Source organism: Bombus flavifrons, chromosome 10 (assembly GCF_040668555.2).
Source record: "Bombus flavifrons isolate JBK064 chromosome 10, iyBomFlav1_principal, whole genome shotgun sequence".
Classification (NCBI taxonomy): Eukaryota; Metazoa; Arthropoda; class Insecta; order Hymenoptera; family Apidae; genus Bombus; species Bombus flavifrons.
This window is the reverse complement of record NC_138451.1, coordinates 12,705,375-12,719,228: the sequence shown is the minus strand read 5'-3', so window position 1 is coordinate 12,719,228 and position 13,854 is coordinate 12,705,375. Positions and strand designations below refer to the sequence as shown.

The window sequence follows — 13,854 nt, the reverse complement described above, 5'->3', positions numbered from 1 at the left end:
TCGCGTAGAATCACCCCCTTTCCGCTTGTACCACCAGTTACCAACCACCCTGTGTATTAATTAATTAGATCCCACAAATTTCGAATCGTTTGGCGATATGTACCTTTATATCGTTGCGAAAATTTGATGCTTTTTTGATAATGATGCAAATACTTTTTGTAGCCACCGTGGATCGTTTTCCATGCTGCACATTGCAAGGATGCACTTGTCGTTCGTAAGAATCCGGACACTTTGATCGATTTCTTTTTTTACATTTTACATTTTTATTTAATATTTGATTAACAACGACACGAATATTGTTAAAATATAGGATTTAACAGGAAACTAACGATGAAAACCAACATTTCCTATCATTTTATGAGACCAACAGATATACACAGTGATTGTAAAAGTATTTACTCTTCACTGTATTTGTGATAAGGTGAACGAAGAACGAGAAATGGAATATTTTTTATTTCGCAGTTTCTATTTCAATCGCAGTTTTCATTTCATTTTAATTACTAATTGCTCGTTTCTACTGCAACGTTAACTCCCGCTGCTATTAAATTTATGAGACACGTATCGATGAATTATTGCAAGCGGTCTTTAACAAACCATACCACGATAAAATATCCATTGAAGATTTGATAATTAGCACTGGTATTTCGGAAACAATTTTCTATCGCGATTGTAGAAGGCAGACGAGTTTAACGTTTATCAATCGATATGATTGCACGCGAAATTAGAAACAAATAATGCGTTTAAATTATACTCGATGTATACGTTATTAAATATCGTAGCCGATCGATAGCGTTGAAAAAATTGATAACTTGCGAAAGTGTATATACACATAACGAAAGAACCAGACTTCCGTAATAAAACACTCTGAAAATTGTGTAAACTTCGATTCCGTATTGTGCTCGCGTATTGTGTGTAGTTTTATACGCAGAGACATCGATACGCTTGTCTCCTCGTCGTTTCTTCGGTATAATATCGAACGCAATAACATCCCCTGCTACATTGTATTACTATCCAATTCATAAGATTATACCGATCTATAGAGGACGTTTTAAGAGGACAGAATATCGCAGGTCAGCGGTTTCGAAGGGAATTTTCACGGTAGTACAAAGTACTGGAATTTTCCCTACAAGCAAAAATGTTTCAACGTTTTGAACCATTTGTTTGTTAATTATATGCAACTTCTATATAAACGCACCTCGCTGACTTTTATGTATTAGGTTGTCCGAAAAGTTTCTTTCGTTTTATAAGGAAATAATAGACGCACGATGTTTTTCGTTTTATAGTAGTTTATTGAATTATGCACGAACATAATAATAGAAATATAACGAAATCGATCATACCTAATTCAATAAAATAATATAAAACAGCAATTATTGTTCATCTATTATCGTCTTATGAAACGAAAGAAACTTTTCGGACAACCTAATATAATTTCCTTGACGTTAACGATACGATTAGTTTTTCACTGTCAAAATATTTTTCAAGGAATTATTAGAAACTAGCTTCGTCGGAAAAAATTACGAATTGAGGATCGTCCGACTTTGACGTCTTTTCTCTAGATACCGATAATTATCAGTAATGTCAATGAAAATCTATGACTCTCCAAAGAAACAACTCTTTGCCATCGATAATGATTACTGGTAACTGAAAAGCATTTTCAATAATGCTGGTTACTAGCATCTGAAAAACATTTTCACCGCTAATATTGCTGGAGGACATTTTCACCACCAATAACGCAGATTACTGGCAACTGAGAAACATTTTCAACACCAAGAATGGTTACTGGTAATTGAAAAATATTTTCACCGTCGATAATCGTTATCGATGGCGGTCACCGATAACAAAACGAATCATAAACATTCGTAATGCGCTTTAAAATTAAAGAAAATGTAAAATTATTATTTTCTAAACTTCTCTGTTTTTTTAAACCTCTTTGATATAATGTTTAGCGATCATTGTTTTCCATTGAAACCTACTGTCTTCCTCGCTTCTTCTTCGCGTTTGTATCTTGTCAGATATCGTGCTTTTGAGCCTCTTTTATTCGTGAAAATCGTGGTATGCACAAAAGGTACGAAAACAACGAAATGATAAAACCAAATATTCGAAAACGACGTATGTGTATTTTAATAATTTTCTATCGAAATACAACGTCCATTTCGGGTCATATAGAGGCGGACAGCAGGCTTAAACAAAATTAAGTTATCGCAAGAGTGTAAAAAACGACAGCTATTTTTTTATCTCTAAGATAAACGGTGTTAATGTTACAGCTGCGAGGCGGTGTCGGCCAGCGACTTCGTCGAATTTTCGAATTACATGTCTAGGGACCGGAAGTATTCGAGGCATTGCGGTCAACAAAAGGAATTCGACGTGGAGAGCGACAGAAAGTTCTTTCGCGTAACCTTTAAAAGCAACGGCAGATACGATGGAACAGGATTTAACGCTAGCTATGTGTTTATGGACGAGGAAGGAAATTATACAACAAAGCCGCCGAGTAACGCGTCAACGTTAAAAGGTAAAACTAAACTTCCTTTTTTTCTCGACGAGCAACTTTCGTCCCCTTTCTCTCGTACTCGAATTTTTACGTTCCCTACACAATGCTCGGACGTTTTTTCCCTTTTTTCTTTTTCTCTACTCTATTCTGGTTAATTTCCGTACGACGACAGAGAAATTAAAATAAAATTTCTAAAATATTAATGTAATCCCGTCATCCTGATTGTACAAAAGGAAATTTAAATACGCCTTGTTTAAAGCATACACGAGAAAGGGAGAAGGCGCATGGTATTTCCCTGCTTCATACAAAATATATAATTACGGTATAAGAAACGCAAGAAATTTTTTTACAACGAAAAACGTATTCTACAATTTTTACAAATATATGTATGCACGGGATAACAGAGATGATATGGAAACTCGGTTCGTATGTTTGCACGTTTATACGTAAAAAGTAACGAAATTTATGTACGCGGAGTAACATCTATAAATACGCATTAAAATAATTATAAACCTTCGATTGAGTCGAATATCATTTCAAATAATACAATTTCCACGTTTATCTATAAAACAAGACAAATACTACTAATTAAAAATTAATACAAATAACTGCTGTTCGGTGTTTCCGACTCCCTGTTAAATATTTTAAAATCAATTCATATCGGAATGATCACAGATACGGCATATGCGACCGAATCACGTTTAATATTAAACAGTAAATATTAAGATGACATAACAATTCTGTTTGCAAAAGATTCTATATGAAAATATTATCTACAAGAAATATACAAAATAAGAAATGAGTATCAGTATGAGTATTTATATTCCACGATAAATAATATTATCTAACCGAGGACGTACTCGTTGGAAAATAAATATGGGTACATACATTATCCGTATATCCGAACGTTCTGTTATTCAACAGAATGTTTGTTTACGATAAATACTATTTCCTGTTACATGTATTATTATGCTTAAGCTGCTACGATCCTCAAAAGTTGCATCTATCAGCTAAAGAAGAAGATTTAATGCTCTGAGACAATCTTCATAGCTATCTATTTTCCTCCAATTTAAGAAATTTTCCTAACCTGTATGAACCTAATATCTTCAACTATATAATCTGTGTTTTCTATAAGAAAAATACGACTCGAGATTTGTATCTATCAGCGTATTCGCTTTCCTTTCAACCGGAAGAAGAACATTTAATGCTCTAAGATAATCTTCATCGCTATTATCCTCCAATTTAAGAAATTTTCCTAACCTGTATGAACCTAATATCTTCAACTATATAATCTCTAATTTCTATAAGAAAAATACGACTCGAAATTTGTATCTATCAGCTTATTCACTATTCTTTCAACCAAAGGAGGAACATTTAATGCTCTAAGACAATCTTCATCGCTACTTTCCTCGAATTGAAGAAATTTTCCTAACCTGTATGAACCTAATATCTTCAACTATATAATCTCTAATTTCTATAAGAAAAATACAACTCGAAATTTGTATCTATCAGCTTATTCACTATTCTTTCAACCAAAGGAGGAACATTTAATGCTCTAAGACAATCTTCATCGCTATTTTCCTCGAATTGAAGAAATTTTCCTAACCTGTATGAACCTAATATCTTCAACTATATAATCTCTAATTTCTATAAGAAAAATACGACTCGAAATTTGTATCTATCAGCTTATTCGCTTTTCTTTCAACCGGAAGAAGAACATTTAATGCTCTAAGACAATCTTCATCGCTATTTTCCTGCAATTGAAGAAATTTTCCTAACCTGTATGAACCTAATATCTTCAACTATGTAATATCTAATTTCTATAAGAAAAATACAACTCGAAATTTGTATCTATCAGCTTATTCACTATTCTTTCAACCAAAGGAGGAACATTTAATGCTCTAAGACAATCTTCATCGCTATTTTCCTCGAATTGAAGAAATTTTCCTAACCTGTATGAACCTAATATCTTCAACTATATAATCTCTGATTTCTATAAGAAAAATACTCGTTTGAAAATGACACAAAAAACGTAGTAAGATTAACATTACATCAGTGTAATGTATTTACTGCGACGCGATTAAAAAAATCTAGGTTAAACATAACGCAGTCACGTATTACAAAACTCCCTAACGATGCGTTATCGACGCGCACGTTCTAATGAAGCAATCGATTCTGTACTGTTAATGCTAACTTTAGAAACACGATACCGAGCTAGCAAGGCTCCCGAGGCCATAGTTTCCAATGCAAACATACATACGGTCCCGATTGCGCGTCACGAGACGCGTGCACTGTGCGTTTTAATATTTTCACATGCGTATACGCAAAGCAGGTAAACGCGCAAGTTCGACGAACTTTCCTCTGTTCTCTTTTTTAGCGAATTACGAGCTTATTGTCTCCTCCCTTTCGTATCACTTTTATATACATATTGCTCTTTAAACAACGTATTTTCCAAGCCATCAGAAACAATAGCGAGCTTTTATTTCGTTTCGAATCAATAGAAATAATCCGAAGCGTTATCTCGCTTGATTTTAATAAAGAATCAAATAAATCAAAATGTCTTTGCCTTACTAGGTATTTAACATTTTTTTTTTTTTTATATAACATAGAAAAGGGGGATGTACAAACCGGAAACCGTCCTAAGCCGCGAGACAAGGATTACGTACAGACAAATGATAATATTAAAATTTTTTGTTATTCGCGCAATTGCCAATGCTTAAGCTTCTTCGTTCCATAGTTTTTCTGATACTAGTTTTCCGTGTTCGCGAAACGAAAGGCTACATTGGTTATGGGTTTAAAAAAGTTCAACCTCTCATCGGATTCAAACACTCACCGGTTTATCGTGCAATCCCATGAATAATCGACAGTTTACATCCGAAACAGCGGAAGCATGCGTTAGTGTAAAAAAGATTATACGCGATTTATAAGAGGATTTGCGATAGACGAGCGACCAGTGTTGCCCTGCAGATATTGATAGAGGAAATCGAATTTTTGTGTACTTTCTTCCATTATTAAATCACTCGGAAGATGGATTCGTTTGCTTTAATCGTACATAAATCGAACGAATCAAGAGCGATACGCGGAATAGAAAGCGGATACCGGTGCCCGGATCCTCATGTTCCAAAACTTCAATCCTGTTGCGATTCTCGAATTTATACCATTTCCACCTCGCCCTCGCTTTACCTTGAAAAAACGTACATTAACGTTTTATACAAATATCTCATATGAAATTTAATACGAATTTCATACGAAGCTGATACGAAGAATCCTACGATTTTTTTCATATTCTGCTCAAGCTTGGGATGTTTCTTGACGTTAGAAAAATACAATTGGTTACACGAACATTCGTCTTGCGCGATGAGTTATTAACGACAGTAACAGCGAATTGACAAGCTGGAAGTACAGCTTTCGTAATTTGGGAATTGCACGAATAGTTTTTACAATTTTAGAATTTTGTATTAGATAGGAAAAATAACGTACAACCTACAGATAGTTTTAATATTAGTAAATTCGTAGGCTTCTGAACACGGTTGAACAAATGGAACTTGAGCATGCAATTGTTTCATTATCGAGTACATTAGTTGGAATATTTTCTATATTTTCGTATCTTTAAATTTCTCATAGATGCAGAAGAATCGACAGTTTATTGGTAAAATATACTTGTGGAACTTTGCCTGTTTTATCGTTGAATCGTGGAAGAGAAAATGTATTATTTTCCAAACGTAAATACGAATAAAATTTACATATACTATAGGTTATAGAAATAAATAAACAGTGAAGTAAATTTTATGGAAATTATAACAATGTTTATCGTTGAACCGTAAAATTGAATCGAACAACCAGATATTACCAAATCAGAAATTAATAGCGTTATAAATTAATACAGTTAATTAAATTTCAATTTTCTAATAACGAATTCCAATAACGTGGAATCAGTCAAATACTCTTGGCTTATTTTCGTCGCAATTCTTCTCCTTCGCTCGTTTTTCCCGCGTTCCTCCTGTGTGCACACCTGGTCTGTGTATTGTTGATTGGCAACTAAGTGATTGCGGATTTTGTAATTAGGTGGTAATGACAAAACCCGCAATCACTTAGTTGTCAACCCAATAGCTTCGCCTTTGACTTCGACAAATTTCGATCGTTACTCGACCATTCGAATTTTTGAACCGCCTCTATTTCCTTCGTATCCAGTCAATTTCCATACTACGAAAGTGATTTATGCGCGTACAAAAATGTAGGATACGTACATGAAGCACAATCGCGTCAAAGATGCAAATATTCATACATATATGCATATCAATAATTATCAGTATTGTAGCGAAGAAAATTTATAGGCAACAGTTGTTCGCAATACAGCGCTGTAAAGATAGCGTTTTGCACAGATAACAGGCGAATATCAATGGAACAAAAGTTTCGAGCTGAGGCAACGTTTACATTCGAAACACGTTGTGCACGCGCATTTTTATTTTACAAAGTTTCCCTTACGGATGACACAAAAGGCCTTTCTTCTTTCGTTTTCGTGATATTACACACACGTTATATGTGTCTGCGCTTGATAAAAAAATCCAAATAGAAAGAGCAGCGAAGTCAAAGCGGAGAATATACTCGTCGCCCTTTCTCTAAACTCGGATGCGATGTAAAGCACGGAACACAGACCAATACTAAAGACAAGAATCAAGTTTCCCGGATATAAAAGAAGCCGAACAATCTTACGGAAACCCTTGGGATGATATAATAGAAATTACGAGGGCCACGTTTCTTCTCTTTCTTCCATTCCCTCAGAGTAATTCACTCGAACGTATTTACTTACATCGGTGTTTGTCGTTCGTATCGAACAGTCGAATCATATATTAGCACTTGGAAATTTTCACATTCCACAGACCGTCTTCCGATATTTGAAATATCCTAAAACATTATTTTCCACGATTCAAAAATTATTCTTATCGATATCTGTATTTTCGACCAATCGCTGGGGGACGCAATCGCGAGGAAACACGTCAACGGGAGTCGTAAATTCCCGTTACGATTATAATAATCGACGCCGCGAATAGATCGATCCCCTGGTTTCCGTTGAGATAATAGGAGTGGTTGAGAGGGTATAACACTGCGATTAACAGGGTTACAAATTATATATTTTGAACACTTAAGTTACACCGTTGCTTGTGATATACGTCGTAGACAATGACTTGGCGTATAGAGATGCGATACATTGGCACAATATTCGTTGGTAATCGAGCAAGGCTCTTAGACTTTTTTGTTATAGTTGACGTAGCAATGAGGGAGACTAACCCGGTACTGACTTGTTGTCTATTCTAAAATTGTAGAATAAGTAAGGTACAGTGACGATGCTGTATCGGAGGAAAGTTAATGATGGGTGTGTCTAGCGCACGGGACCATCGGATTTGTTGATGACACTTTTGGTTAGCAAAGTGAGGACAGTAGACATTGCTTCTGATTGGATAAAAGAAGGTTGATGGACTAGGAAGGGTCTTAGCCGCCCTCGATAGTGTAACGTCAATTCACATCAGAGACCAGGCCACACACCGCGGACAGGATGGCACCCAGATGTCTGCACATCCTTGGCGCGTACCCTCGATAGTCTTAAGTACCCACCAGGGTCTTGGAATTTTCATGGTTAAGGTTCTTCGGACCAAGCGAGTATTTCTTGTCTTAGATTCCCTTTTACGTTTATCGTCTACCACGTGTTAGCATAGAAAGTTGGTTTTCTTCGCATCTGGTATGTTCCGTTAGCAACTTTCTCGCGAGGACGGCTAAAACCCTTCCTGGTCCACCAACCGTCTTATTATCCAATCGGTGACGGTGTCTACTGCCCTCGCTTCCTTAACCAAAATTGTCATCGACGAATCCGATAGTCCCGTGTCCTCAGACACACCCACCCCTAGCCTTCCTTGGAAACAGTATCGTCAGTAAGACGCACTTATTCTGTATCCTTAGAATAGTCAACATATCTTTACCGGTCTCTACCCTTATAACAGTCGCGTACTTAACGTATCATTGTAACTAAGTTTTACATAACGTGGTTGGAGTGAATTGTGATTTATGTTGATTCAGTGTGTATTACATTGCGATTACTGAATTCGTAATAAAGTTTAATTAAAAGAAAATTAATAGTTGTGTTACGACTCGGCTATTTTATTTCATCAACCAACCCTTAAGCTTACGTGACAATAGAAAGTTGCTAGTGTGAAGTGTCATACGTGAGAAAAAACTAACTCTCCCTTTTTTTTTCTATTTATTTATTTAAATTTTACAATTTGTCCAGTAGGACATTTGGTAAAATGTTATATCTTGGTGTTGTAATAATATAACATGTGGGTAGCTACCCCCAGCGGGGTACCATCTTCGTGTTTGTTATGTTATGTCCTTTGTGAGATCTGTTGGGTGTTTCCTTTTTAGTCTTCTCTCTATGTTTGATGCGTTGATCGTTTCCGCTGCCAGCCGGTTCGGGTGCGTTGCTACTCTTTCTCTGTACCTTCTTGCGCATCTGCTAATCTCCTCCTTGACCGTTGGTATTCCAAGGTCTTTCCGTATATCTTCGTTTCTGACGTACCATGGTGCGTTTACTATTGTTCCGAGGATTTTAGCTTGGATCGTCTCTATTTTGCTTATATGGCTCATTGCTGCTGTTCCCCATAGTGGTATTCCGTACGTCCAGACTGGTTTTATGATCGTTTTGTAAATTTTTAATTTGTTTTCTATGCTTAGTTTGGATTTTCGACTTGCTAACCAACTCTCCCGTGTCAGCCGTAGTAGACAATAATCTTTAGAAAGCGATTTAGAAAAACGATATTTGTTCGGTCTGAAGGACCTCAGCTGACAAATTCCTGAGATTTACGATGAGTCCTTAAGACTATTTTTTTTTTATTTAGTTGTTTACATTCACAATTTGTCCGATTTGTACGAATTTTTTGGCTGTTTGATTATCATGTGGGTGGCTACCCCCAGCGGGGTACCATCTTCGTGTTTGTTAGGTTATATCCTTTATGAGATCTGTTGGGTATTTCCTTCTTAGTCTTCTTTCTATGCTTGATGTTAAGACTATTGAGTGCACGCAGTAAGGATGAGCGGATATCTGGGTCCCATCTTGCCCGCGGTGCGTGGCCTGGTCTAGGTAGAGCGTCGCCCGACGTAACGATATCTTTATATCTGCGAGCGTTTGCGTTTTACGCGAATTCTGTGCGTTCTTGTATCTGTAAATCTCCTATGAACGTACGAACATCCACGCGTGTTAACTAGGTTTTCTACTTTCTCAGTTATGAAAATTCCCTGTTAAGCGATTGCACGCGTAAAATTCGTTTTCGGATTTACCGACGTAATCAGTGGCGATTAACAGACAGTATTCATTACTGCGCGTAATAATTCACGCGCTCTCGTTCACGTCCCATAATGTGCAATGTTATGAATAAATTGGCGAACGTATTAATCGCAGAAAGAAATCGAAATAGGTTGTACAATTGAATCCCGTGAAAGTTAAATGGAATCGATATTACTCTAACAGGATTACGGTATAATCTGCGAAATTGGCTTGCCATTCGCCCGTTAAAACTAATTAAATTTGCGTAAGAACGATTCGCAATAGGATGTCATTAAAAAAGAAAAAAAAAAGTATGAAGAGATATTTGGAAGATCAACAAGTAAACCTTAACAAACAACTGGGACAGAAGAATTTTCAAACGGCAATGGCAGGAAACGTGGAATTAATAGCAAACTGATGGCCAGTAATGGCGTATCCGATCAAAGGGTTCTAAATGTACAGCGTGTCTGTGTATTAAATGAACGAATTTGATTTATATAATGATATACAATTAAATACGAAACGCGCACTGTATTGACGTTCGTGGATATGCATCGGACAGGATTCTCATGTACAGCATCGTATTAATTTAAAGTGAGCAGTTTCTATTAATATCGAAATATTGCTTAATTTTCAATATCGTGTAATGAAAATTGTGATCGTATCATTTTTCCTATTCCTGGTCCTGCTTCCACTTTTTACCATTTACTCTATGCTACATAATCGTTGCGTAAATTCGCCTTCTTTACAGAAATTGTACTCTAAAATTCTTAATAGACAGCAGAAAATTGTACGACGTTCGTATTGCTGAAGAGTAAAATAATACAAGTTACTACACACATAGAACACGAAATAATCGAATGCACATGGAAGATTATCTCTACCATATATTAGATCAGGATTCAGTATGCCTATATAACAAGAAACGATATATTGATCGAATTGTTTCTGTAATACGTCGTATAGGGCGCACGTATAAGCCATTAACTCTCTTTTAACAACATTCTTCTCATTTATCTAAAACGGCACGTACATAAAGCGCTTAACAGCTCAAACGTTAAATTCATTTTCAACTATTTCCAGCGGTTTTGCGAGAAAAAGTGAAAGCAATCAATGCTGGACTGTGTTATTTGTCTGTCGATAGAGAGTAACATTTTTCAGTCGAATAAGAATCGGGGGAAAAATGGTCGCGAAAGAAATTGCAAGCTAAATTAAAAGGAAAATTGCATGGATGTAGCGAGTGCAGCGGCAATGGCGTGAGTACGGTAGCAAAACAATACAATTCGCCGGCATCAGTCCGTGCAATTTAGTCGATCATGAAAGTAATTAATGCGTTCAACCCGATATCCTCGCACAGACTCCGGCTGGTAATGGAACTGACAGAGAAGTTAGGCGAAAGAGAGACGGGAAAAAAGGAAAATACAGGGGGGGAAAAAAAGAGAAAATTCGGTGAAACTAAACAGAGGCAATTATTACGCGCGTCGCGCTTCGAGAGCCACCGATACAATTGAATTGGACGCCATTGTTTTGCAACAAACTGTAAATAGGACACGGGCACATCGTATTTATATATTCCATAGTCTGTAGCGTCGCGTTCTCTTCGGCGATTCGTTCTTTAAGACGACAGAATGCATTTAAAGGATTCGATATCCCTAATTATATCATTGATCTTCGATATTTACCGCGACACGACAGCACAAGATTGCGTAACGTTCTCTTCGTTACAAAGCGAAGGTACAGTGACTCGCGAAAGTATTCCAGCATTTACTACGGAAAACTTTTGTCAATGTATCAGGTTGTCCGCGAAGTGTCTTTCTTTTACAGACGCGTCTTTTACAACAACGCGTCTTCATACACACACGAAACCTAAGCTGTCGAACGTTGTGATCTTTAAGTTTGATGGAACAAAGTGGATCATAGGTAATTCGATAAAATAATACAAAACGGAAAATCCATTATTTCCTTATAAAACGAAAGAAATTTTTCGACCTAATATGTTATTTACTTAAATATTACAGGCATTTTACGAAGCTTCTGCAAACTTTGCTGGCACTGCGACGAGACACGACTATCGATGATTGCAACAGTAAAATTTGGAAGCATCTTGAGACTGTATATAGAAAAGTTACACGACGTTTATTGAAAACGTACGCTTAGTGGAAAATTAGCATACAGCGCGAATAATAGCATGATCTTAATAGAAGAGTCTTAAACGTAGAACTAGCGCTGAAGATAATCTAGCGAATAACTGTCCGTTCAAATACTTTGGTAATCTTCGCGAAACGTATACTTTCAACGAATATCTTGTAACATCCGTACGCGCATCTTCGTTGGTTTCAAATTTCATCGATGTAACGATGACGGTCGAGCCTCGTTACGACGCTAATGAGAGAAAATATTTTCTATAATCTATACAAAGAAGAGCTTGGAACGTTCGAATACTTTTGCGAGCCACTGTATTGCTCGCTTCGAGTCGGCATTTCTTTCCCTCCCTCTTCATTTATTTTTTTCTTTTTTTTTCTCTCTTCTGCTATCGACCGTGCTTTCGAATGCAATTACTCTGCAAGTGCCCCCTTCGAGCGTGCCCCGATACAGGATTTTTCCCAATATCTGTATTACAACGGAACGAAAATCCGTGCAACTCGTTTGCGATGCAAATCAACGCGAGAAACGTTCCATCCTTTCGCCTATTGTAAGGGTGTATCGCATTATACGTTGTTACGGGAACGTAAACGCGCTTTCAGCGCGTGTAAACTTGTATCAATGATTGGACGGAAGAAACGAGAGTATAGGAAAGAGCTGTTACTTACGAACATAATGGTAACGATACAATAATAACGAGCAATAATAATTCGTTTAAACGAACGATTAAGGATGGTTTTCCTTTTATACCGCGCCTGTGAAAGGCGCAAAATAATTAACCAAGTTTTAAGTAGAATTTATTCATTAGAGTTTTCATCGAGACGGATAAAAAGAAATTGAATTCGTTATGAAAATTTAGTTTCCGATCAGGAAATTTTTTCACCATCGAATGTGCAACTGCTCCGCGTTGAAATTACACAGCGATATTTAAATATCGTTAGCTTTAATCGTTTTATTATGTGGCAGCAGCCGTCAGTCACGTTTGAATTAATGTTTCTAACGTTATCGTGAATGTCGCATCGCTTGTTAAAGTTTTCACCTGATTTTCGTTAATTATTTAACTGTGTGCTGGCAACGTGGGGTTAAATAAATCAATCGCATCCGCGATCGAGTTATATCACATGAACGATGCAAAGCGACGTAATGATTAAATTATTTCCAAAATAAATTATATACACAGGGTGTTCACGTAGTTACGGGCCGGTAACGTTTCTCGTAAAATGTGAAAATACGAAAAAGAGGAAGTTTCAACGTCTTTCGAAACCAACACAATAGCAAACGTCGATGTTTCATATTGGCAATTTCCTATTACGATCACCGTTTTCTTCGTTACGTTCCTTGTCAAAGACAACAGCGAAATTCTCTTTTCTTCTGTTTCTTTCACAAAGCTATCGTTCACAAGATAAACATCGGATAGCGACTGCTCGAATATCCTGCATGCACGATAAACCGATCGATCAAATTGCAAACTTCCTATTTCATAAAATTCTTTATTTCTCACGGCGACGAGCAACAACTGCGAGATAAACGGTAACATCGTGGGGAAGAGAAATAAAAGCAAGAAGGTACAATAGTTGCTGGAAACGTAAATGATCAGAGTTAAATATTGGCCAAGGGCCATTATTCTCGCATAAATCATTTCATGGACATTATTTGTACGTAGATTCGCGTGGATAATTATACAGACAATATTTCCCCGTTTCCATGGTGGCCGTTGCAGTAAACGAGTATTTACGGGAAGACTTAGGGCAAGCGGATGCCACACAGCACTAGTTATTTGTGTTATCGTAAATGCCTGTTATCGCGTTCTACGTCCGTTCTTTCTTACGTCGAGTGCTGGGTCGGTCGTCAGCCACCCCGTTGCTAGAACGTAAAAAGATTTTTAGAACGTCGTTATCTTGATCGC

General features: G+C 36.8%; 1 protein-coding gene and 1 long non-coding RNA gene across 7 annotated transcripts in view; one reads left to right on the top strand and one right to left on the bottom strand.

Moving 5' to 3' along the window:
- Window positions 1-13,854, bottom strand: part of LOC138184145 (uncharacterized) — a 118,057-nt gene that overhangs the window by 97,778 nt on the left and 6,425 nt on the right. The gene's annotated exons all lie outside the window — the stretch shown is intronic.
- Sol1 (CUB domain-containing protein Sol1) overlaps window positions 1-13,854 on the top strand; it is a 549,725-nt gene that overhangs the window by 531,862 nt on the left and 4,009 nt on the right. For all 4 annotated transcript variants that reach the window (XM_069121832.1, XM_069121834.1, XM_069121833.1 and 1 more), the window contains one exon: window positions 2,268-2,512. In XM_069121832.1, the coding sequence (XP_068977933.1) occupies window positions 2,268-2,512 (245 nt within the window). The remainder of the gene's footprint in view (window positions 1-2,267; window positions 2,513-13,854) is intronic.